Here is a 24392-nt window from a genome sequence, read left to right on the forward strand (position 1 = left end):
TATTATGCGCGCACGTGCGCAATTTAAATTTTCGCATTTTACATTTGCATCATGCAACTTGTTTCCCTAACAATAAAGCTACGCACCTGCTCTCTCTCAAATACGTCAATTAGATGTTCAAGTCCAAGATTTCTCACAAATTGATTTATGCTAAAATCAACACCTGAAACTGTATAAGAAAAGCGGACATTAGTTGCATATTAAAGGGCTAAGTGTATTTTACCTTTTCTGCAGGTTCACGAGAGTATAAATTAGAAACAATCTTCTGGAAAGAGGTCCAATAACACTTGGGACATGCTGAGGCACACTTTACAAGTTCATGGTAAACCATAGGCACTAGTCTGCAGTAAGCATGCTGATTTTGCCTGCTGTGCTCCTTCCCACAAGAGAAACAAACCCACAATCTGTGGCTTAGTGTTAATATTAAAATTATGATCAGCAAGTCAAGAACAAACTTTGGGTACAAATCATAGTTTGTGTGTAGTGAAACACATCCAAACTAGAATTTTTGTTTAACACAATTAAGCTGGGGACTGTAGCAAAATGGGCAAAATGACCCAATCCCAGTAAACCATTAACTATGGTTGACCCGTGAATGAAGACAATGCATGTTTTAAGTATAAAATCAAAGTACTTGCTGACCTTATATTCTATATAATCAAAATAAAACATATTTAGCTCGATTTATTCTTAGGGAAAACTTCTCAAACCTGTACATAAATCCAACGAAGTGGAAGTACAAAAAATTATTTCAGAAATAACTACAGGAATGGCACTGGGAGGATGAGGGCATTGTGTGAGAAACCATTCGTAAATTTAACACACATAAGCCTCACATTCAAGTAATCTTTCTACCATACGGCTAATCAAGTTGCCCTGAAAAAAAATGTATTGGCATGTGACTATCTTAGAAACAGAAAAGATCATTTTTGGATATATCTATTTACAGTGGTACCTCGCAAGACGAATGCCTTGTAAGACGAAAAACTCACAAGACAAAAGAGTTTTTCGTTTTTTGAGTTGCTTCACAAGACGAATTTCCCTATGGGCTTGCTTCGCAAGTTTGATTTTCAATGCATTCCTATGGGAATCCGTGCTTCGCAAGACGAAAAGACTCGCAGAACGAATTAATTTCGTCTTGCAAGGTAGCACTGTATCTAAAATCCAAATCACACATACATGCCTTTCACTGAATGACCTGCAGAGCACTACTGTGCCTAAAGTTACATCAGATTCTATCTGTCTGCAATAATGAAACTGGTGTGGATAGGAATACCACTTGTAGCACCATTGGTATATGTTGCAGTCTTTGATGCATGTGTGGACTGTCTAATTCTTCATAAATCATCCACCCAACTGAGTAAGCCAATTCATTAGTAAAGGAAGGACTCACCTTCCTTCTTCTCCAAACCAGCGGCCCCATCAGCACTACTTGTACTAACAACTGAAAGTTCAGAAAAGCTACCAGACAAGTTGTCAAGGCTACTGGCAGCAGACAGATTAGAAGGGCTGGATGGAACAGAAGAAAGTGAATCTGCTGAAGATGCTGTGTTTTGAGATACATTTATAACCTGAGGCTTGTAACAAGATGGCAAGGCGGAAGGTGGCATGGCAGCTGTCAATAATGCACTAACATCATCTGCCTGAAAATAATAATTTAAAAAATTAGAATATCATTAAGACATTCAGAAATTTATTCAAGCATATATGAATACAAGGTGAGTGGCCTTTTACTTGAGCTATCCTAAGAAGCCAAGTTTTCTTACATTCTGCTATTTACCAGTATCACCAGATGTATTATCACTCTTACCCAGAGTCTGCTTGTGTATAATTACAATGCAATGAAAGGCATGACCCTAGAGACAAATCCTATACAAAAATCACTCACTTGCAGTGTACCCCACCTCACACATTAAAAAGCTAAAAAGACCATTTTTTGAATGTGGCAAACACTATTGTAGAAAGATTGGCAATGCAGCCCTATACATACCTACTCAGAAGTCCCCTTAAGTTCAAGAGGATTACTTCCAGGAAAGTATGCTTATGATCCTAGGCTAAATATAAACTGCAAGCTCCTAGGGTGCCACAGAGTGAACAATGATGCTATCTTTAACATTATACTAAGTAAGAAATTCTGTGTTGCGAGTTTTGGACCTAGACATTTTTAGTCACAAACTGTGAATGGCAGGTCGCTATCAATAGTTTAACTTGAAGACATAAAGTAGCCCAGAAAATACTAGGTAATAACATCAAGCAATATGTTTGTAAATGAGCACAAATTCAATAACATAGTTTATCTCCTCTCTGAAAAATGTACTTCCAAAAGCCACACCTCAACTAAATTCAGTCCCAACTTTAGGGAACTGCTTTTTAGCTTCCAGCCCACCATAATAACACCACATTTTTAATCTCTCAAATTTCATGTCTGGGTCAGGAGCCAGGAACTGAAGCCTAATGCAAACTTCTCAAAAAATCCCATCACTTACGGTGACTAGGTCTAAAGGCGTTTGTCCTTCCTGGTTTTTCAGAGTAGGATCAGCTCCATGTGCCAACAATAAGGCACAAAGCTGTGTCCTTCCTTTCTGGGCTGCTTCATGCAAAGGTGTGAAAGCCCATTTGTCCGTAGCATTTACACACGCATTATACTTTATAAGTAAAGCTGCTACATCTACATGCTGGAAAATAAAATACATTTATGTAGTGCAACCCTTGAGGGGGGGAGGTTTGCTGCAATTTTCCTTTGGATTTCCTAAAAAGTGAACGTTGCAAAATACATTCCATCAAAACAAAGAGGGCAGTTCAAGTCTCGGTACTCCGCTATTGCACGCAGGTCAGCTCACCCCACCCTGTTTTGTGGTTTGTTCAAATAGCCACCCTGTCTTGGAAGCTCTAATATAAGATAGGATATTGCTAGAAATGCCTTTCTTATTCAACTGTTTGTCTCCATCTCTATACAGGGAGACTGTGGGGCATTGGGGAACAGCCTGCTGGAGAGACAACGTCTTGCCCAAGGCCATCAAATGACCTCAATACCAAGTTGAGATTTGAGCAGACAGCTTGTAGTTCATACTCCATGCTCTTAAACCCTAGCCCCATCTACATGTAACCTTTTACCCATGTGTGTAAACAACCAGCATGCTTAACAGCATGTCTGTTTTACAATACTGTGAGTAGAACATAGCTATGGAGATTACCTGTTATAATGGTCACTAGAATGGGCAACGTCTGGATAGTGCCTTTCCTAGGGAACATCATGCTGGGTAATCTCCATATCTAGGAAGCCCATGACAGTGTATACACTCAATGTTCATACAAAGAACACGTGTTCTGCAAGAAATCAAATGTATTCATACACTTTCTTTATTCAGGGCATTAGCAAAGTGTATAACTTGGTTCACAGAGCCGCAACATAGCTTTCATGAAACCGTCGCCTCTGAGATATTCTACTTCTGACCATCAGCCTAATTTGGAAACTATTCCTTCAAAGTGTTCTAGGATTAGAGAGCAGATCAGGAAATAAAAGTAAGAAATGGCTTAATCTTGCCTGTAAACTTTAGTTTCTCACAATGTAAACTATTCTGGTTAGATTCCCTTCTTCACTAGAGTTGTGCTAGTAACTAAAAACGTCGACCCCCACCCTCCAAAATCATCTGTGGCAGCTGGTTTCGGAAGTACTGCTTCTAGTCTGTTAGCAGTATTCCTCTATCCCATATATTCTTTGGAGTGAGATGGGGGGACACACACAATCAGAGCAGTAACAACAGAAGTTTTAATTACAAGTTCTCAATAGATAGGTGTAAAAATCAACAGCTTGAGTTGGAATTCACTGAAATTAAACATGCAAATAAACATGAGTTGAAACAGCATGAGGGACACGTGTGTGTGTGTGTATTACTCAATACTGAGTTATGAAAAAGAACTGTTTTCCACAAATATTATGAAGTTTAGAAAACCCTCATACACCCTGGGCTGTATCCAGGCAAAATACTGGGAGAGTGAACACACAATCCTGTATTTAAGCAAACACCAACAAACATTTATTTGTACTCAAATAAATTTTAGATCTTCTGGTTCAGTCATTGACTTCTTCCCATAGAGTTTATGATATACTTACCCCATAGGATGCTGCATTGTGTAGAGGAATTAGACCCCCTTTATCTTGTGCATTTACATCAGCTCCATGCTGTAACAGATATTCTGCAACCTCCAAATTGTTGTAACCAGCTAGCAAGAGAATAAATTTTTTTATGGATTATCAAAAGGCACCTGAAAAATATTACTATAAATGTATCAACAAACTTCTTTTCCAGCTTACCTGAACCATAAAATTCTGAACTATTTTTTTTTAACTGCAGAGTAAACACGGTTATATGTATACTCTGAGATGGAGAAGCCCAACTCAAAGGCAAAACACAAGCTTCACATACATAGCCTTCCATATTCAGCCTTGTGTGTGCGCGTCCATTCCCATGAGGTGCTGTTAGCAAGCTTACAAGGCCGAGATACTAGACTTGCATAGTCACCCGTCACTCTTGCTATTTTCTACTATTGAGACAATTTCATTGGGTTTTATCCAATCTCTCTTCCCCTTTCCCGCCCCCTCTCCAGAGGTTCAGGGAAGCCCTCCTGAACAGTGTACTGAGTGTGAAAGATTGCCTAAAACCAGGTGGGGTTTTTGTAAGATCTCTCAAGCCAAATTCAATTCCCTTGGTACAGAACAATACAGCCCATGTTTTTCCACTGGGCCTCCAATGCTCTGGAGAGATTTCTTTTTTCAGGGTGAAGGGGAATGCAAAGAAAGAAAAGAGAAAGATTGGATGTAACCCATTCTAACTGTCTAAATAGCAATTTTTGAGGGTACAGAAGACTGCAGGGGAAAGGAAGTAAAAAAGCAAGATTAGCCTGAGGATCTGCCTTTGGCTTTTGCAACTGCTGACTACAATCCAATTACTTTAAATAACCCCTTTTCAAGTTCTAGTCCAAGACAGATCCTTAACAAATGCATTAATATGGTAACACCAACCTGCCAAGTGGAGTGGAGTGGAGTGTCGGCCTTGTGTATCACGGCAATTTACATTATCAGGGGAGCACAATTTCTTCACCCGAGCCAAGCAGCCCTTTTTCGCAGCATCTAGCAAAGCTGCATCTCCTCTAAGGAGATCCTGAATATCTGTGTCACCATCTTTAACAAGGTCTAATGGTGTGTTCCCATCTCTGTTTTTCTTTGTGGGGTCAGCCCCATGCTATGTTGATAATAAGGAAAAAACCCAACAACACATTCATTAGCTTTCATAACTCAAGTAGAAACATATTTAAGATTCGTATCATTGTCAGCTGATTATTTCTTTCTCTATTAACAAATATTCAAATACACTAAGAATGCTCACCAGCTCTATGTGTTCCCCAATTAATGAGGCAAACGAAGGTGATTTGGGTTGTGGTTCCATGTTGCTGACTTGGGTCCTGCTATTAACAAGGCATTTTCAGGAGGCTAATGGACCCTCCAAGCATCCTCATTACCCCCACCCCACAAAAGGTTAAATGGACAATCATTCTCCCACCTTCCCTTTCCTGAGAAATGAAACCAAGCTGATTGGGGAAAAGCAGAGGGTGAGTGAGGTGGTGGGATCTGTAGTATTGTGTCTTAAAGTTGTAAACAGTCTTGCAACATTTTATATGAAAGTGCAGTATATAAAATAAACAAACACACAAACACCTTTAAAGGTTCCTGTAGAAACTCTGTCCAACATTTAGCAGGCTTAATCCACTTAATTCCCCATTGTAATCCATGGGGATGAAAGACAACTTCAGATTTTAACCCAAATAATGAATTGAATGGGAACAATATGGCGCAGAAATGAAACACAGTGGACTGCTTCTAAATGCAACAAACACAAGGTGAATCTTGTGGTAGCTGCTCTAATATAAAACATGGGATAGTTTGAAACATTTCTTTAAACACAAATTTAATACCACTAAATGGAAATAAGCAAACTAATGAAACTGAAACATGCTTCAGTTTTCCATGTGACGCACCTGTAACAGAAGCTTACAAATCTCATATTTCCCTTTTGCAGCAGCTTCATGTAAAGGAGTGAACTTCCACAAATCAGCTACATTGACAACTGCACCATGTTTAACCAGCAGTTCAGCCACTTCATAGTGTCCATAAGAACAAGCATTGTGCAAAGGGACAAGGCCTCTGAAAATATGAAGGAAAAACATCCATCAGTGTTTGCATCACTCGGCAGGGTGCCTTAATTTTGGCTAACGTTTTCAGTATCTTAAAAAATACCTCAATTTTCTAATGATTGACCTAAACATACAGTTAAGTATAGCTGTTATTAAAAACAAAATTATTTCAGAAAAAATAAGTGCATGAAGAATTATGTGTTCATATGGAGATAAATGAAATACTTTAGTCAACTAGATACATTTAATTCAAATAGCCTCTAGTTACAAAGCAGTCTTCCCCAACCTAGTACCTTCCATATTTTTTGAACTACAATTCTGATCAGCATAGGCACCAGACTGGGGAAGATTAACGCAGTGTATATATTTAAGATCAACACAAAGATCATACAGCCATCATAATTCTGTAATTTGTAAAGTTGACATCAGCTAGAAGCACCAGTTGTTGGGGTTCCAGGCTTTGCAAATGTTAAGCCGCTGAAGGTATAGAGGGGGACTTGAATTCTAAGATTCCTAGACATTTAATATATGCTTGAGGGAACATTTAGCCTTGTGTGGTGGATAATGTGTTATCTATATACTGAAACTAAACTTAGATGACGAAAAGATTATGAGTGGGGGGGGGGGAATAAGCCATGATGCCCTATGATACCTATTTTTTCTAGGAAAAAATATTTGAAGCATAGCCCCCACCCAAAGCATTCTTGATCCAGTACATGTGTCAGGCACTAACACAAAGAAGAATGGATAATTGTCTTCCTCCCTCTGCTCCACTCCCTACATTCACTTTGAGCTGTTTAATGGAATATTTACCCCTTGTCTTTTGCATGAACATCAGCACCATGCTGCAGAAGATACTCAACTACTGATACTCTGTTGTATCCTGCTGCAAAGTGGAGTGGAGTGGACTGGCGGCCTTCAATATCCCGGCAATTCACGCTTTGTACCGTACATAACTTCTAAGGAACACAACAGTTGAGACACGCCTTACTTCAGCCAAATATTCAGCCAACTTCCCAACCCACCCAAAAAAAGCAACTGTCTTGAAATCAGAACTTTTATATGATTTTGTATTTCAAAGCAATTAAAATAGTTATCTAAATTTTCAACGTTTTCTCATCACTGAAGACCTGAGAATAATCTTCACAAATTAGCCTGCAACACTTATATATGTCATATTTTTGAGAGAAAGAAAAGCCACAATCCGTTTCTAAACTTACTTTTACTGTGTCCACATCACCTGCCTTTGCAGCTTCCAACAATTGCCGATCTGCTTCTGAGTTGCCTAAAGGGACACCTTCTATAAAATAAATGAGGGTATAAGTTACTTAACCAAGTTCAAACAGCACAGATGACAATAATAAATAGTCATGAATACTAACCCTTAAGAGGAATACCATTTTGAGATCTCATAGTCTACAAAAATCTAACTATCCTAGACAAAAGGCTTAATTTACAATTTAACTGAACATACCAACAAAACTTTCAATTACCAGTTAGAGAAACTCAGGTACAACAAGTAACTGCAGAACTATTATTAATGCAAAATTAGACATGCGCTGTTGGAACTGAACCTGACATTTTTTACTGAGACATAAGTATTTTTCATAATGAATTACAGTATGCAGTATTAACATACACAAACTCTCAGATAATTACCACCAGCTGAATGACAAAGGTTCATGAAACAGCCAACTAAAGTTGCAACTGCAACACACAATCTTATACTGTAGACAAAACTTTAGCAAGATGAAAGAAAGAAGGGAACCACCAGTCATTACGATCTTCGTCTCTGAATTGGAAAAGGGGGTCACTTGAAGAAGAGTGACAACACTCCCCCACTTTAACATTGTGCAATAGCCTAGCCTGAAAAAGCAAGGCCAACCATTTGTACCTATTCTAAGAAAACAGGCCACCATTAATTGCCCATGACATTTTTTCTGTTTTGAAGTTCCTTCAGCATGTTCCTCAGGTGGAGAAGAATCTGTGGGCGCAAGGGATGAAGGTTTCAGAATTAGTTTTAGCTTGTAGTGCAGCAAACATTTGCTGGTACTGCAAATCATACACATCAATTATTTTTCAGTTCCAACAGAAAAAAAATTCTACAGATTGCTTAAGTAGCGGATACACTGACAAGGCAGAAGTGTTAAAATTGTTACCTTGTAATAATTGCTGAACACTCTCATTTCCCATCTGAGAGGCTGTGAAACCCTGCAGTGACACAATTGATGGATCACACCCAGAGCTCAACAACAGGCGGCAGGTCTGCAGATGACCACAGTGTGCTGCCCTATGCAGAGATGTCTGCCCAAGGTTATCCAAAGCATTGACCTAGAAATGAACACAGAATGTTAAAGCAGAATACATTTTTCAAGAACAATCTGAAGGAATTCCACTTACAAAAACCAAAAAACTACAGGGTGGAATATTGGTTTGCAAATTTTATTGCCTGCAAAGCATCTTTACAGCAAAAATGGACTGTTTATCAAGAGTTCAAACATTCCCAAAAATCTTCATCTTAGTCTCTATATAATGCCAAGAATGTAACAGTTGGGGAAATCACAAAAAGGTACATGCCTGAAGGTTATTATTAGGAGTAAGTTACAAAATTTGCAGGTTTGCAGTTCTCTACTTTATTATATATGAAAATATGCCTGATTATAATTAAGTGGCTCATACCTTTGCTTCATGTTTCGTGACTACTTCAACAACATCATTATGACCTTTTTCTGCTGCAACATGGAGAGGTGTCAGGAAGCTTGATTTAAAAAAAGTAATGACAGTTTCCACTGAGTTTTATTAGACTGATAATTGATAATTAGTATGCAAATACAATGGCTAGAGCATCAGTTTGCAACTGGGGAGAACTCCAATTATGCATTATTTATTTAAGTATTTATAAACTGCACTTCTCATAAAAATATAGCAAGGTACTATACATTGATAAAAGCAACATTAAAATAATCTTTGTGTGGTCTTCGACAAGTCAATGGCTACATCTGCATGTCCTGTTAAAGATTACCATGAAGTCCATAAACCAGAACAAGCTTCAGCCTTCTCCTCCTTCCATGCAACCAAGTAGTTCAGAAGCTTTTGCTTCTGTTTCAAGTTCATTACAGTTTGTCATGTTGCCTGCACCTGGAATTATGGCTGACGTTAACTATGGTTTCAACAAGATAATTTCATAAACCATGGTTTGAAGTTGACTTGTTATGCAGTGAGCACATTCTAAGGCAGCTAAGTCTGCACGGTGGAATGAACCAGAGGCTTCACCTGTCTCCCTAGTTCTCATCTCACATGGCCAGAAGGACTTTGGCAGCATTTAGATTCACTTTCTTCCAATCTTAACTTGTTCTGTTGTATGCATCTACAATCATGGTGTTTATCACAAACTGGACAATTTCCAAAACACTAATGGAAGGACTGTCCTGAGCTGCTTGGAAGCAGGGTGGAATAAAAAGGTGAAATGAAAACTCACTCTTTTGTCTTTTCATTGATGTTGGCTCCTTTTCTTAAAAGCAGTTCACAGATTTGTTTTCTTTTAGGATATGGAGATGCAGCAGCACAGTGCTATTAAAAAGTGAAATCATTATATTATTTGATTATCAGCTTATGGTGAAACCAAACCATATGAAAATATGTGACTTTCAAACCAAACCACATGGAAATATGGGAGTATTTTTTCAGGCCTAAGTGCTTGGGAGAAATGATTTTCATGGAGATTACCTCTGGGAAGGGTTAAGCCTCCACCACTGCCATCTCCACAACAGAAAGGTCACACCCCCAACCAGCAATTAGGCTAAAAACAGCCTTGCATTAAAGTCAACTGGGATGCTCTTTCCATGTTGAACTGCTGCACTAGTGACAGTTTTCAGAACTACCTGGAAAATGCTTCCCATTAAGTTTGGGAAAAAAGCATAACTGTCATTTGGAAGGGTCATAGTGCTGGAGGTTAACATGCTCTCCCAAACTGTACCCTACCCACCCCATGTGGCAATTAAGACTTGAAAATGCCTTCCATGGGCTCCAATGGGAGGCTGGTTTTAAGACTAACTGCTGCATGCAGGGGGCAGGGGGCAAGGAAGGATAGCTGAGGACCAGATGCAGAAGCCACACAGGCCCTACACCTTTACTCAGGCGTCTTAGTTGTTCCCTTCTCCTTAATCAGTATTTTAGAGATGAATGAAGTTCAAGGAACTATCAACAAATGGTTTGGATAAACTATGCCTAAAAACCAACAATGCATGTTAAACAGTATGGCCACCGAAGCTGGTTAAAAGGAAAATAGCTGCGTGTCAACTTGCCTAGTTTAGCTACCACACAACATAAATATATATTCAACAAATTACCAAAGCAGTTTCATGAGTCTGGGGATGTTTGAAATTTACAGTCTCAAGAGAAAGGTGCTTTTTTACACGAGCTGCATCAGATTCCCTTGCAGCATGTAGCAGTGAGTGACCTTTGAATTCATCTAGAAGAGAAAACAAGATTTCATGATGTATAGGTCTCAAGCCATTATCACAGGTACATCTTATTGCTCCTAGGATAGAATTACTTTCAAACAAATACACACACTGTTCTGCATTAAGACACATTTGCAGAAATCATTAAGAATGGTTCCTCTAATTTCAAAAAGATAAGAAATTTGTCTTCTCAGAATAGTCATCATGCCTAGTCTTGAGGGGGGAAAGATGCCTTTAAATGTCTTGATACTAGAAACATATATATATTTTCTAGTGTGTGTGTGTGAGAGAGAGAGAGAGAGAGAGAGAGAGAGAGAGAGAGAGAGAGAGAGAGAGATTTTGTGCCTCTGATTTTGTGTGTACTAGAGGACTCAGGGGAGAAGCAAGGATGGTAGGCATCACAAAATAATGACTGGCTACAAAGTGTGGGTCCCTACTGGAAACTGGGGGGGGGGTGTGTGTTCATATCCATCAGTTGTTCTCAGTGAATCCCATTTCCTCTATACTCACATGCCAATCGTTCTTTTAACTGAGGTGTTGGGGCCAAGTCGATTGTACTTTTATTATGGCAGTTTAACAGTGTAGGATCAGCACCGTAGCTCAGCAAGAGAGAACACACTTCCACTCTGTTCTTAGAAGCTGCTTCATGCAGAGGAGTAAACTGCCACAGATCCATTGCATTCACAGATGCTCCATGCTAGGAGAGGAAAGATAACTTATGATTTTATGCTGGATAATACTAAACTAGAACTCTGATGTCATAGGAAAGACATGATCCATCTAACATGACCCCATAAACACTCATATACAGAAGGTTGAGAACTCTAATGTTAGATTAGTAGTCCTCCTTTCCTTCAAACTGTGACTGTTCAGCTTCATGACAAGACACATGCCTTTATCCATAAATGGTTTGAACTTGAGTTTCCTTTTAAAAAAAACAAAACAAAAAAAAAACCCAAGACCAATACTTCCAGGAACAATCTCAAAACACGTTGGGCAAGTGGTTGTTACAGCCAATATAATTACAGTAATTTCAGAAGCCCAGTATCTTTATCTTGAATCACTCTCCTAATCCCATGTTTCTCTCATGAGACATTTTTATCAAAAGAAAAAGTAGTATTACTTGATCCCATACAGAAAGTCAAGTGTAAATTTAGCATTTTCAGACGTACAAGCCCTAAACACAATCAGCCCAACATTTACTTCCATAATTTCTTTTACCTCATGCAATCTAAAATGGGTTACACATTAAATAATATGCATACTTGAATGCCCATTTTGAAAATCTAGGTGACAGGAAGTAATTTTCAAAATACCAAAACAGAAAGAAACAAAATTGCAATAACCTTCCCATAAAAATTGCACATAATTAAGAAACTAACCTTTACTAGAAGTTCTGTTACTTCGTAATGTCCATAGGAGCAAGCATTGTGAAGTGGAACAAGATCTCTGTGGGGGGGGAAATCCCAATAACTTAGCACATGAACACTGAAAAATCTCCTTCAACAAATAAAATATTGTCAAACACCGTTCATTATTAGTATCAAACAGAAAGCCCAAACATTCATCTGACAAAATGAAAAACCAAAAAATTGGCTGGGGGATGGGGGTGGGGAGTTCCTCTGTCATTGGGCTCAATGCTCTTCAAAAGTATAACAACTACGTGGTCAACTTATAACAATTAAGTCCTACTGAAGTCAACAAATAATATTGTTGTTTTTAACTGGAGACGTTCAATCAAGTTAAATTAGATTACAAAGAAAGTCAGTTGGCATTAGAGACAGCGATGGGGTAAAAAATAAATATTTGCAGATGATCAGCCTGTAAGTGAAGATAACGACTGCAGAATTAACTCACAAAATTTGAAGGAATGCAACAGTTATAAAACCCCTGGGTTGACCGAGTACAACATGTTGGATGAAAGACTCTGCATAGTTCTCATGCAAGTCCATGTTAAAACATGCCCTTTTTTATTTAATGAAAAGCTTCATGTAATCATCTGATTAAAGCGCCAATCAGTCATTCCCTTCCCACATGATTGGAAATTACACGGGTAAGAGTAGAAGCAGTTGGCAAGAACTGCCTCCTCCGGGGCAACACATTTGCCAGTCTTTACACCCCTCCATGCTTCAGAAGACTATGCTTCAACTCATGAAGGGGTGCACAAACTGGCAAATATTATATGCCCCCCAAAGTGGGGCTTGCTAAGGCATCCCAACCCTTTCAAATAAAGTTAATGTCCAAGAGGGCTTCTGAATTTAGAATTTCTAAAGGTCCGGTTAAGATGGCCTATTCTTTGAACAAAGTGCCACAAGTTGTGGAAATGCCCATTTCAGAGACAAAATCTAATCCATGCTTCAACAGAATCTATAAAATCATACCACAACCTCCCAAGAAAAACATACCCTTTATCCTTGGCATGTACATCTGCTCCATGCTGCAGCAGGAGCTGCACAATCTTAACACGGTTATAGCCAGCTGCCAAGTGTAATGGAGTTGACTAGAAATAAAAGAACAAAGAAATCTAACGGTTATATAAATAGAAGGAAATTTCCCATTAAAAGAATTATAATAAATTATTTAAAGCAGTCTACGTTATCTGTAGCATGACACTGGGGGCTGCAAAGGGAGGAGTGTCAGCAAAAAGTCACATCCTCTACTACCTGGCAGAAGGATATTTAGGAACATAAAAAGAGCCTGCTAGATCAGATAAGTGGCCCATCTAATCCAGCATCTTCATTTTCTGTGGGATCAAAGCCTTCCCTGATTATTCAGAGCTCTTCCTTCCATGGAATGCTACCTCTGGATCCAACCCATAGATTTAGGAGGGCCTTTCTCATAATAAGTTAAATTTGAGTACAGCATGGTGAACCAGAGAAAGAATGAGGCTTAATTTCCCACCTCTGATCAAAGGCAAAAATTACTGCAATCTTTTCTCAAGCTAAACTAGTTACATAAATATTTTTAAAGAGGACAGCATAATAAATAAGGGACAACAGATTTTGATTTCTGTCCACACCCCAGGCAAAAGTAATTAATGCTACCTAGCACACTAGTAATATTACTGACACAGCAGGCATTTTTGGCAACAAAAACCAATGCATAATCTCTCTATTAGATTCCTTAGTAACATTTTTTTCTAACTGGCTTTCAAAAGTACAATTTTATTAAAAACCAAAGAACAACTTATATTGCCAAGACAGAACATCCATGGCTCTTTTGTTTATACAGCTAGGCAACACACATAATATCAGATTTCTACTTTAAGTAAACATTCTTGAATTAAAATATAATTCAAAACATTAACCAAAGTATATGTTACCAAATACATTACCAAATACATTTTAATGTAAAGTGTGGTTTTTTTAAAAAATCTAACATTTTAAAGTGGGCATTTGAAAACAAAAATACCTTTCGGCCATCGCTTGCATGACAGTTGACATTTAGTGGTGTGAGAAGAGCCATCAGTTTTTCTTCATTTCCACTCCTAAAAGGCAATTAAAGATTCCTGAACATATGGCATGCATCCTTCCTTATTCAACTTACACAAAACTGCAAAGCAACTACAAACCTAAATGCTTTGCAATATTAAAAATAAAACTTTGGAATATATTTTATTGGTGCAATGGTACTAGCTTACTGTACTTCATATATCATATATTAAAATCTTTAATCACAGTTGCTAGCAACATATCTATTGTAATTTTATTGTAGGAACACTAGCGGTTGCATCCAACGCTGCGAGAGCAGCATTCCATTCACATTTGATGTGTGTGAAGATTCCAGCAAGAAGTGTAAAAGTTTGCCCCTTTCACTGAAGAGTGAAATCTAGGAAGACACATAAGGGCAGAGCTTTCTCCAACCCTCTAGATTAAGGTGTGCAGGTGTGGGGGTTACTTCTGGACTAGACCCTTGCCTTTTAGGAATGGGACTGAGATTGATATGATGCCTCAGGCAGGTTGTTTGCATGCTGGTTCCTGGTTTCCTAAAAAGTATTGTTTTGTTTGCCTGGGGGCAATGCATTTTAGACGGATTCTATCTTTGTCAAGACAAAATCCCCTGGGTGTATGTGATTTACCTGTTAAGAAGTTTGACCAGGGCCAACTTTTTGTTTAGGGCGTAGGCCATTATTGTGAATTCCAGTACTGTAACCAATTAAAAGAGTCAAGTAGAGTAGCGTAGAGAGCAAGGCAGCCTGGCCCTGAGGCCTATGCCAGTATGCATGTGCAGGCCCTTCCTTGAATGTCATTCATGCACTGTCCCTGCCTCCCCCACCTCCACACACAGAGTGGATTGCCTGCATTGGAGAAGTATTGCCATTGCATGGAGAATGCCAGACATTAAGATCATGGTAATAATTTCCAATCCATATAAGAATAGCCTTTGTTGTGCAGAATATGAAAAAATATTCAAAGTGTAGCCTGTCTCATTTTTCGGGTATTTTTGAAAGAGGCTGGGCAGTAGATCCAGCTTACATCTTTTATTATTTCCTACCTGGCACTTTCCAAGAGTTCATCTTTCTTGTATTCACCTGAAAGTTAGCAAAAAGGAGATAGGATTTTTTTATTTCAAATACAAATGTGTAAAACTTTTATAAAGCAAGGGTTTTTCCCCCTGTGTTTTTTATCCTGTCCTCCCTCCCCAAATAGTATGCTGGCTTGCTAGAAACAAAATCTGATAAAGCTATATTCAATATACAATAATTAACATTACAGTTATAAAGTCATCTACTTCCAAAGGCCTGGATGAATAAAAATGTATTCCTCTTTCTCTGACTGCACACAACACACTGGGACATGTGGAGGAAGTTACTCCTTCAAGTACTTGGGACAAGGTCATTTACAACTTTTATGACCACCAACACCCTGAACTGGGTGTGATGTAAATAGGCTTTAGAGTAGACCTGTTGAAATTGAACGACTTAACTTAGTATGGTTTATTAATTTCAGTGGCCTTGTTCTCAGTAAAACTTAGCTGAATACCACCCCATTATTTTTCTATAAAGTCAAAAACAGCTAAACATTCAGGCAATCAGCAGAACCTATGGTATATACAAAATATAATTATGCCAATTTAGATAAATAGCACAGCTGGAATCAAACGTTTAGCCCTCAAAGTGAAACAATCAACTCTGATGCTAGCTACTAAACTTGCACAAGTAGCACTCTTTTCAAATATTACTTATTTTGCATGATGGTAGGATAAACAAGCCATTATATTTGCTTTCCCATAGGAGTGGTAAAAAATCAAATGGGCTGTTCTTTTACCAATCTTACAAAGTATTACTCAATTTTTTTCTTAGCAGGTCTTCTCCAGTTAACAAAGAGTATTACTCTCACCAAGCATAATAGGAGCAATACCACCTTAGCAGTAGCCAAAACATAAATCTTACAGATTACAAAAAGAAAACATTTACCTGAGAGCACTGCTTTTGCTGATGGATCCGCCAAGTCCAATGCTGTTCTTCCATCTGTATTTCGGATAGCTGGATCAGCACCATGCTGTAACAGTACTAAAAGGAGAAAAAAATAAAGCTTTCATCAGAACTTGACAAGGAAGTAGCTCAGCGGAGATGCTAAGGGATTAGATGCCCTAATCCAAAACTATAAAATAAATTAGAATTATGCTAATCTGATAATGAATCATAACCCTGAACATTTCAGTGTAAAAGGCTAGTTTCACTTGGGAAGTGTACACATATTTTCAAAAGCAGTTATACAAACAGCAGAATCAAGCAAAGTTAGTCAGAGAACTGGTCCTAAGGATGAAACAGAACAGCGGGAAAATACTCCATTGTGAAAATACAATTTCCATGCTTTCTTTTTCAGTCACAAGTACAGTCTATGCCTGCACATATACTCCCTTTCCTTCCTTGCTGCATGTACATACAGCAGAAAGCATTAGCTAGAACAGAAGGAAAGTGTTTCCTGTGTCTCTATCAGTCCCCCCTCTCCAACACAGTGCTCTAGAAGGAAATTAATGTGAGTGCTAAGTAAATCCCTCCTGGTGCCCTAGGGTGGGAAAGGAGAAATGTATGGAAACATTTCAATGCACATATTATTCTGCAAATAGAAGGAGGCAGGCTCCATCGACCTTATAATAACAGCCACATTCACATGTAATTACAGTTTGACACTCCTCAATAAGCCACTATTATCACTATTAGGTCTAGGGTATTGTTTAGGGGTTTTTGTTGGGGGCTTTGTTGCTGTTATTGATTTTTTTTGTATCTTTATTTTATATATTATTGTTATGCTGTAATTATGTAATGAACATGGTCTGAACTATGGAAAGGCAGCATACAAATAAAATTATGGATGAATGGATGTAACAAGAACATACTCTGGCTTAAGGTTGGTTATATTATTTATATTATTGTTAATTAGGTTTGTTATGTGCAAACATAGGTAATGTCTCTGAATGTATGCAGACAGATCCTGTCCAACCAAGCTGGATATTACCCATAACCAGCTTCTCACAAAAATGAAAAAGAAGAAAATTCATTTACACACTATCTATATAACCACTTATATTTTGAACAACTTGGTATTTCACGGATAGCTGACTAGTTTATATTATTTTAATAAAGAACAATGTATCCTCATTTCTACAAGAAAGGCTCAGATTGTTTGAAAGCTTGTTTTCCAATTTAAAAGATATGCATGATTGTGTAACTTTATATAAAAAAACACTGGAGACACTTTTAAACCAGTGGTTCTCATACCTTCGCCACCCAGCCCCCATCATGCACTACTTAAAAATTGCCTGTGGATCACTTTCAGCAACCATTGTCAAAAGCAGCACCATATTATGAAAATCACAGGCCCTAGGAGCTAGTTCAACAAACACAGCCCTGATGAGAATGGTTTCCATCTCTGTTGTCAGAAAAAAGTAAAAACATCCAGGATCAATTCTTGATTGTTCTGCAACTTCTCCACATATCACCTGAATGGTGATTGAACCACCAATGATCCAGAGACCACGTTTTCAAAAATTACCTATGCAGACATCAATTTTGCCCTTAATGGCAGCTTCATGAAGGGGAGTGTAGTTCCAATTATCCCGTGCGTTAGGATCTGCACCATGCCGCAAGAGAAGATTGACAACTTCAGCATGACCAAAAGAACAGGCATTATGAAGTGGAATGAGGCCCCCATCGTCTCGTGCATGAACGTTACCACCACTCTGAAGCAAATATTCCACTACATCCCTTCGACCAAAACCTGAAACAAAAAAGTAGTTTTACATAGTCAGTCTTCAAAGGAAGAAAGCTAGAGCTAAGAAACAAAAATCTAACTTGCTAATCTTCCTTATATATTCCATGAATGCTATAACTAGACAAGATGCCAAAGAACTGCTTCTGGCTAACCAAATAAAAGAAAGGCTGAAGAACAGAACAGGAGACAGCTCCTATTTTGGAGATTTTAAATTTCCTTAAGTTTTGAAGTCTCCATATTTTCAAGAAATGGTGGTGGTGGAGAGAGTATACATTGTGTATTTTCTTATCAGTTCTAAGTATACATTCCCTAATTTTATTCAAACAGTATTTGCAAAAACACAATGTGTGCCGATAATAACTAACTAACTAACTAACTAAATAGTCAGTTGGCCAATACCCTATTTAGTTCCAAACATCTGACATTTTGGTGGTTCAAATAAATATTGCCCAACTGTGGATTTTTAAAATGTTACTTTCTGCATTAAACATCCATTTTGTATCATTATATTTTAAACAAATGGAAATTTTATCATTTGGACAGAGAAACAGTTGCCAGAGTCAGCGTCATCAGTAAACAATACAGAATCCCCTGCATCTCTTTGAGGGAACCATGGAATAACTATAACTATATCTATACACAATGTCAACCGGGGATGGGTAGTTTTCAGGATATATGTTGCCTGGTGCAACATAGTGACTATGAGGTGGAGCTAGATTAACAAATGGTGGCACAGGGTAGACAATTTGCACCTGACAATGTTTTTATAAAAGATGAAGCCTATAACTGAGTTACTCAGGGATCAGGGATTCTAAGACAAAACTCAAGCAATAGACAGTAGAGCCGCAAAAAAATGAATTAATGCTTCTATTTTACAAGTAGGAAACATAGAAGCTGAGATAAATGATTAACAAAATGTCAGCCATCCCAGAGCTTAATTTTTTAAAAAAATCAAGTTTGCATACTAATATTCAATTCAGTCAGAAACCCTTCTATATCTATTGCAAATCATGCAGATCTACCTTCTGTCTGCTCCTGCCATAAGCAATGATCCATCTGTTATGCTGCTTCCAATTCTTAAAAAACACTAGGATTTGAATGCACACATCTGCAGTATACAGTTCAGGAGCCCTCAACCCTCAAGGTAGGTTTGAAGGGGATGCTGGTGGGATGAGGTGAAAGCAAGCAAGTCAACTTTCACCAGCCCACATGAGCATGCTTTTCTCTGGAGTATCTATGGAAGATAAGCCACAGAATCCAATTCCAAGTGTTGGTTATACAATACAAAGCCATGAAGAGCTCAGGGCTAAAGTACTTGTTGGGAGTCTTCCCCTCAGTGGGATTTCCCCAGTCAGTATGGGGATTGGGGAACTGCTGGCCTGTGGGCTAAAGGGATTTGCATCTAGATTCAGCCTATGACCTCCCCTCCTTGGACTTGCCCCTGCCCTAGGAATTAAGTTTCTTCATAAACCTAAATACCACATGGGAGATTTCTTGATGGGGGTTGCAAGGGTTAGTCAGTCTCCCTCTCCTTGCCTGCTGCCCCCTCCTTAAATCACCTGGGGCCTAATTCACATGTCAAACTAAGTCAAACCACAGTTTTGTGCAAATGCAAACATGCTTCTGGAGAAAACCTTGCACTACTATTGTTCCTCCCTGGTATTTCAGGTTAATGCAGAACAACTGTTAAGCCAAAGTTTGGCTTAGTGTTTCATCCAAACCAAGCAACCTTCTCAACCACTACCTGTAAGTATAAGGGAGCCAGTATATTTGAATGTTTGTTAAAAGCCATAGCATGGCTTGGTGTGATATGCAAATGTGGTCTGTTGCTGGTCTAGACATCATTTGGGGTTTTTTTGATAAGGTAAGTTTGCTTGTTCCTATCTGGGCAAATTAATGACAGTTAAGTAGTTCACCGTGTCAGATGGACTAAACAACTTGGGCATTAAGGCTACGTGCAATCCAAAACAAACTTATCTGGAAGCAAGCCAAAATCAGTAGGCTTTGGAAAAACCTGCATCTAAGAAGCTCCAGCCTCCTTTTCTCAGTTTGTCTATTTGGGTCAGCTCTAGCAACCTGCAAAACACCACCTAAGCCTTGGATCTGAAGAAGGCATCCTTGTGTGCAATTACAAGATGGAATTACAAAATAATTATCAACTCCGATGCACATCTGCACACATGCAATTGTGACCAATGATTTCCAGGAACTTCTAAACACACACTTGCCTAATCACAACAACCCATCTATGTGCATGTTTTACACACAATGTGCTTGTTAATCCCCCTTGAGCAACAGCATCTTCCTGAAAGCGCCCACAAAGCACAACGTGAACTAATGTTTACAGGATGTGGACCATCACTCGTTTTGGCTCTGAGAGCGGATTGCAAATTTATTAACAAATTCACCACCGACGCGTTTCCTTCTCAAACTGGACACCCTTTGAATGTCAGGACTTGGCCAGTGCCGGTTTGCTTCCCCTTTGGACGCCACTTTTCAGGTATGCAGCAGCCCTTCCGAGGAGACTCCGAAAACAATGCATCCCGCCCACGGAGCGGAAGGTCGGCCCACGCCACCACTTGCAGGCCTCCCTCGCAGTCTGTGTGTGTGTGGGGGGGTCAGTCTGGCTGCTCTTGGCTACGGTGGCCATTTAAACACGAGCCCCCACAGGCTGCTTTCAGGGACGGGGATCTCGGGAGTTCCTCCTGCATAACCAAAGATCAGGGACGAGAGGGGGGTGGGCTTATAGGCTCCTGTCGTGGGGACACCCACCCGCCCACCAACTCCCTGAATGACTCCCCTTAAAGCCCCAAATAAACAAACAGCACCTTCCTCGGCGGAAGGGGCCCGACGCCACGGCCCTAAAGCCACTATACCCCGAACCCCCGTTCACATGCAGAGTCAGGGGCGGAGACGCCCGAGGCGGCGGCGGCGGCCTGGCCACCCGCGAGTACCTGCGGCGAAATGGAGGGGGCTGGACTTCCTGCCGGCCGTGTCCCTGCTGTTCACGTTCTCGGGCCTCACCAGCCGCTTCACGCGCTCCACGTCGCCGTTCCGGCAGGCTTCGAAGAGCTCGCGGGCCGGCTCCGACGACGCCCCCCCGGCGCAGCACGGGGAGAGCAGCAACGGCGGCGGCGGCGGCAGCGCTTCCCCCAGGGGACCAGCCGCCGCTCCGCCCCGCCGCCCCGCCATGCCGGGGGCAAGAGCCAACTTCCTCCCGCGTTCGCCCTCAGAGCCCAACACCCGCCATAGGCGGCCCGAGCTCTCTCCGCGGAGAGCGGCGGGGGGAGGCGGCGGTGGCGGCGGCGGCCGCCGCGGGGAGCAATTCGACGCCACAGTCGCCTCCGGCCGAGGCAGCCACTGAGGGGGAAGGGAGGCGGAGCAGCCGAGGTGCGCGCGCAACGTTGAAGGGGGGGGAGGCGGGAGCGGAGGCGCATGCGCGATGTGCGCGAGAGAACTGCCGGCGCGGCGGTTAGAGCGTCGGAGTGACGTCGAGGGAGCCGCGGTTGCTCCAGCGGTTGAAGCCCCGCCCCCAGCCCGCCTTCCAGTTCTCCACCTGTGGGTCCCCAGATGTTGTTGGACTACAACTCCCATCATCCCTGAGCTCTGGTCTTGCTAGCAAGGGGTGATGGGAGTTGTAGTTGAACAACATCTGGAGACCCACAGGTTGAGAAAGGCTGCTTGGGAGTCAGCTTCCCGTGTGTACCGCTGCTTGGGCAGACACGCGATAGGAATAACGCAGTGCGCGGCTGAATACGGGATTGTAGCGTTGGAAGGGAATCCCCGAGGGTCATCTAGTCCAACCCGCCCGCCCCCTCAATGCAGGAATCTCAACTAAAGCATCCTTGATGGGTGCCCATCCAATCTGCTTTAAAACCCCCAGCCTCCTGAGGGAGATCGCTGTACGGTTGACCAGCTCTTGCTGTCAGAAAGTTCTTCCTGTTGTTGAGTCCTAATCTCCTTTGTTGTAACTTGAATGCATTGGTTCGAATCCTGCCCCCCAGAGCAGGGGAAAACAAGCTTCCTCCTTTCTCCATGTGACAGACCTTTAGCTACTTGAAGAGGGCTATTCCCTTTCCTCTCATTTTTTTTCCAGGCTAAACCTACCCAACTCCCTCAACCGTTCCTCATAAGGCCTGGCTTCCTGTCATGAAGTCAGCACAGTATGGGAGTAAAGCTTCCTAGGCATTGCAATGGGATTGTTGTTTGGTATTGAGTGCCAGTGTTGGGCATGCCCGCTATAGAAATTGGTGGCTTCAGGCACACCTGACAGCAGCACAGTGTAAAGTTGGGCTTCATCCCAGTGTCAGTGTCCTAGGCAAGTAGGATAACTGCTTGTTGGGAACCCCCCTGCCCCATTGCTAATTTCGGTTTTCAAAAACACATGTCTGGTAGAAAAAACGGCAAGCAGAATTGATATGGCAGGATTTTAAATTGCTAGATTTTGTAATACAACAATATTTGATTATCTTTCTCAATGCAAAGGAAAATGTTTCAGCACATGAAGCATGACTCTTGTGAACTGTAATGTGAAGATTTAAGTCTCTTAAAAGTTTCAGTTAGAGGCACATCAAAATCTCACTCTGTGTGGGTTTTTCCTTTGCAAATAGCTATAGTGTGAATATAATGAAACATGGCTATTACTAAAGGGTTTAGAAAAGCAACACTTTTGTTGGTCCATAAGAAAAATTCCAAAACCTCAGATTGGGTTATACTTGCATTACAACCTCTGAAAACATAACAAAATAGAATTTGGACCTGGTATTAAGAAAAAAGGTGGGGTGGTTGAACTTGATGTTGAAGCCACAAAGTGTAAATTTAGTCATCATCTTAAAATAGAGCATAAGAGGAGATTTCAGACTTATAGGACAATCCTGAAAACGCTTACTCAGAGGTAAGTCCCATTGAATTTAATGGGGGCTTACTCTTTATGCATCCTTTGCTTGGGAGAAAGCTCCATTGGTAGACAAGCATGGGATTTGGATAACTATGATGCTATGAAGTTTTCAGGTTGAACTGGAGATTTCTGGGACAAAGAAGCATGCAATAACTGATCCCGCATCTTTGAAAACAAAAAATCTAGCTGCTACCAAGATCTACTTGCAGCCTTAAGCAAAACACACAAGAGTTTTGTGAAGAACAGAAATATATTTCAGCTTTTTAAAATTTACTTTAGGAATTAATTTTCTTTGGATTATAGAGCACAGAAGACTTTGTAATCACTTTATGTATGAATATACAAATAGAGCCTGTGTGAAGAGAGCAGACTCCTAAAAACTGGCAGCAAAACCCAAGAGAGCAACTTGTATAGTATTCCTATATTATATCCCAGTTCCAGCTAATGCTAACTGGAAAAACACACACTCCAAACTGCTAGTTGTTTCAGCACATCCCTTTAGGTGAATTACCCATTCAGGCAACTATCCAATTCATTAACATTCCTATTCATATCCCTGAGATATGAATAATAGCATAGTGATAGACTCATTTACAGTAATCATGTCTAAACCAAATGATCATTTTGACCACATTTCCATCTACACACAGCTATTTTCATTTCCAGAGTTGATTTGGCAAATAAAATAGTGCCACAATGTATTACATTTCTGCACACATTCATTTCTGCACACAGACACTTAATCCATTCAGCCCAGTCTTATGCACAGTTAGGATCACTTGGTCAGTGCCTTAGGGGTGTCTAACTCTCATAGACTCATTCTCTGTTTCTTTTTTCTTGGAAAGACACTACTGTAGAGGTCCACACTGCATGCTGCAGCGTGTGGTGCCATCATAATTTTCACCATCCTAAGGCCATAGAGTGGTAGAGTGGATCCAAAACTGGTTAGTTTCCTGGAAAGGTGCAAAATTTGGGACCCTCTGATGCACTAGCCTAGAAACGGTGCAGGAAAGTAATATTAATAACCCATCAGCACCTCCTTCTGTCCTGGCCAGCACATGCAGCAGCTCTTAGGACAGGGGTTGTCAACTGGTGCCTAACTTGGCCTTTATTGGTGCCCCTGGGCTGTGTCCCCAGACTCTTAAGCTTTCATTTATTTAAAAAGTAAGTCTATAGCCCTCCAAGAAAAATAGGAAACAAAATGTGCTAGTGATTTCTGTGAGGTAGCCTGACTACTCCTACCTGTCAGTGTTTTTAGCCAATGAGTCAAGTCAGAGCTGCAATGGATATGTAATGTGTTTGGGCACTAGGCAACGGGATCTCTGGGGTCCCAAATAGATGCTGTTTTCCTTCCCACTTGGTGCACTTTTGCTTTCCTCGTCCTTAGACTCTTCCTAGTGGCCCTTCCTTTTCCCCAAGCATCCAGGATGCATCTTTCCTATGATGGGTTCATCTGAAAGCAGGTAGTCCATAGATGTTATTTTCTACAAATACCACTACACAATAAGTGTGGGTGGAGGTTAAAGAACCCCCCCTCCCTACAGAAAGACAAATGCGGAAGGAGACTTAGGCTTGTCTCATGCTATGTAGGAGCAGAAGACCAGGCAGAATTAAGAATTCACT

General features: G+C 40.4%; 1 protein-coding gene across 5 annotated transcripts in view; it reads right to left on the bottom strand.

Annotated features, from left to right (window-relative positions):
- TNKS2 (tankyrase 2) overlaps nucleotides 1-21228 on the bottom strand; it is a 28631-nt gene extending 7403 nt beyond the window's left edge. The window contains exons 1-21 of one of the 5 annotated variants that reach the window (XM_081912954.1): nucleotides 20827-21228; nucleotides 17654-17878; nucleotides 16072-16167; nucleotides 15150-15186; nucleotides 14067-14142; nucleotides 13061-13155; nucleotides 12038-12104; nucleotides 11166-11352; nucleotides 10542-10663; nucleotides 9671-9762; nucleotides 8872-8950; nucleotides 8352-8523; nucleotides 8087-8176; nucleotides 7413-7492; nucleotides 7006-7148; nucleotides 6037-6202; nucleotides 5024-5243; nucleotides 4115-4224; nucleotides 2487-2675; nucleotides 1394-1643; nucleotides 87-169 (exon numbers count right to left, since the gene is read on the bottom strand). In XM_081912954.1, coding sequence (XP_081769080.1) covers nucleotides 87-169; nucleotides 1394-1643; nucleotides 2487-2675; nucleotides 4115-4224; nucleotides 5024-5243; nucleotides 6037-6202; nucleotides 7006-7148; nucleotides 7413-7492; nucleotides 8087-8176; nucleotides 8352-8523; nucleotides 8872-8950; nucleotides 9671-9762; nucleotides 10542-10663; nucleotides 11166-11352; nucleotides 12038-12104; nucleotides 13061-13155; nucleotides 14067-14142; nucleotides 15150-15186; nucleotides 16072-16167; nucleotides 17654-17878; nucleotides 20827-21064 — 2817 coding nt within the window. In that variant the 5' untranslated portion in view covers nucleotides 21065-21228. Of the gene's footprint in view, nucleotides 1-86; nucleotides 170-1393; nucleotides 1644-2486; nucleotides 2676-4114; nucleotides 4225-5023; nucleotides 5244-6036; nucleotides 6203-7005; nucleotides 7152-7412; nucleotides 7493-8086; nucleotides 8177-8351; nucleotides 8524-8871; nucleotides 8951-9670; nucleotides 9763-10541; nucleotides 10664-11165; nucleotides 11353-12037; nucleotides 12105-13060; nucleotides 13156-14066; nucleotides 14143-15149; nucleotides 15187-16071; nucleotides 16168-17653; nucleotides 17879-20826 lie in introns of all 5 variants that reach the window. The other 4 variants (XM_081912953.1, XM_081912956.1, XM_081912957.1 and 1 more) reach the window with 4 other exon arrangements.
- Nucleotides 21229-24392: the final 3164 nt, after the last annotated feature.

This window comes from Podarcis melisellensis (genome assembly GCF_964234715.1).
Source record: "Podarcis melisellensis genome assembly, chromosome: 5".
Lineage (NCBI taxonomy): Eukaryota > Metazoa > Chordata > Lepidosauria > Squamata > Lacertidae > Podarcis > Podarcis melisellensis.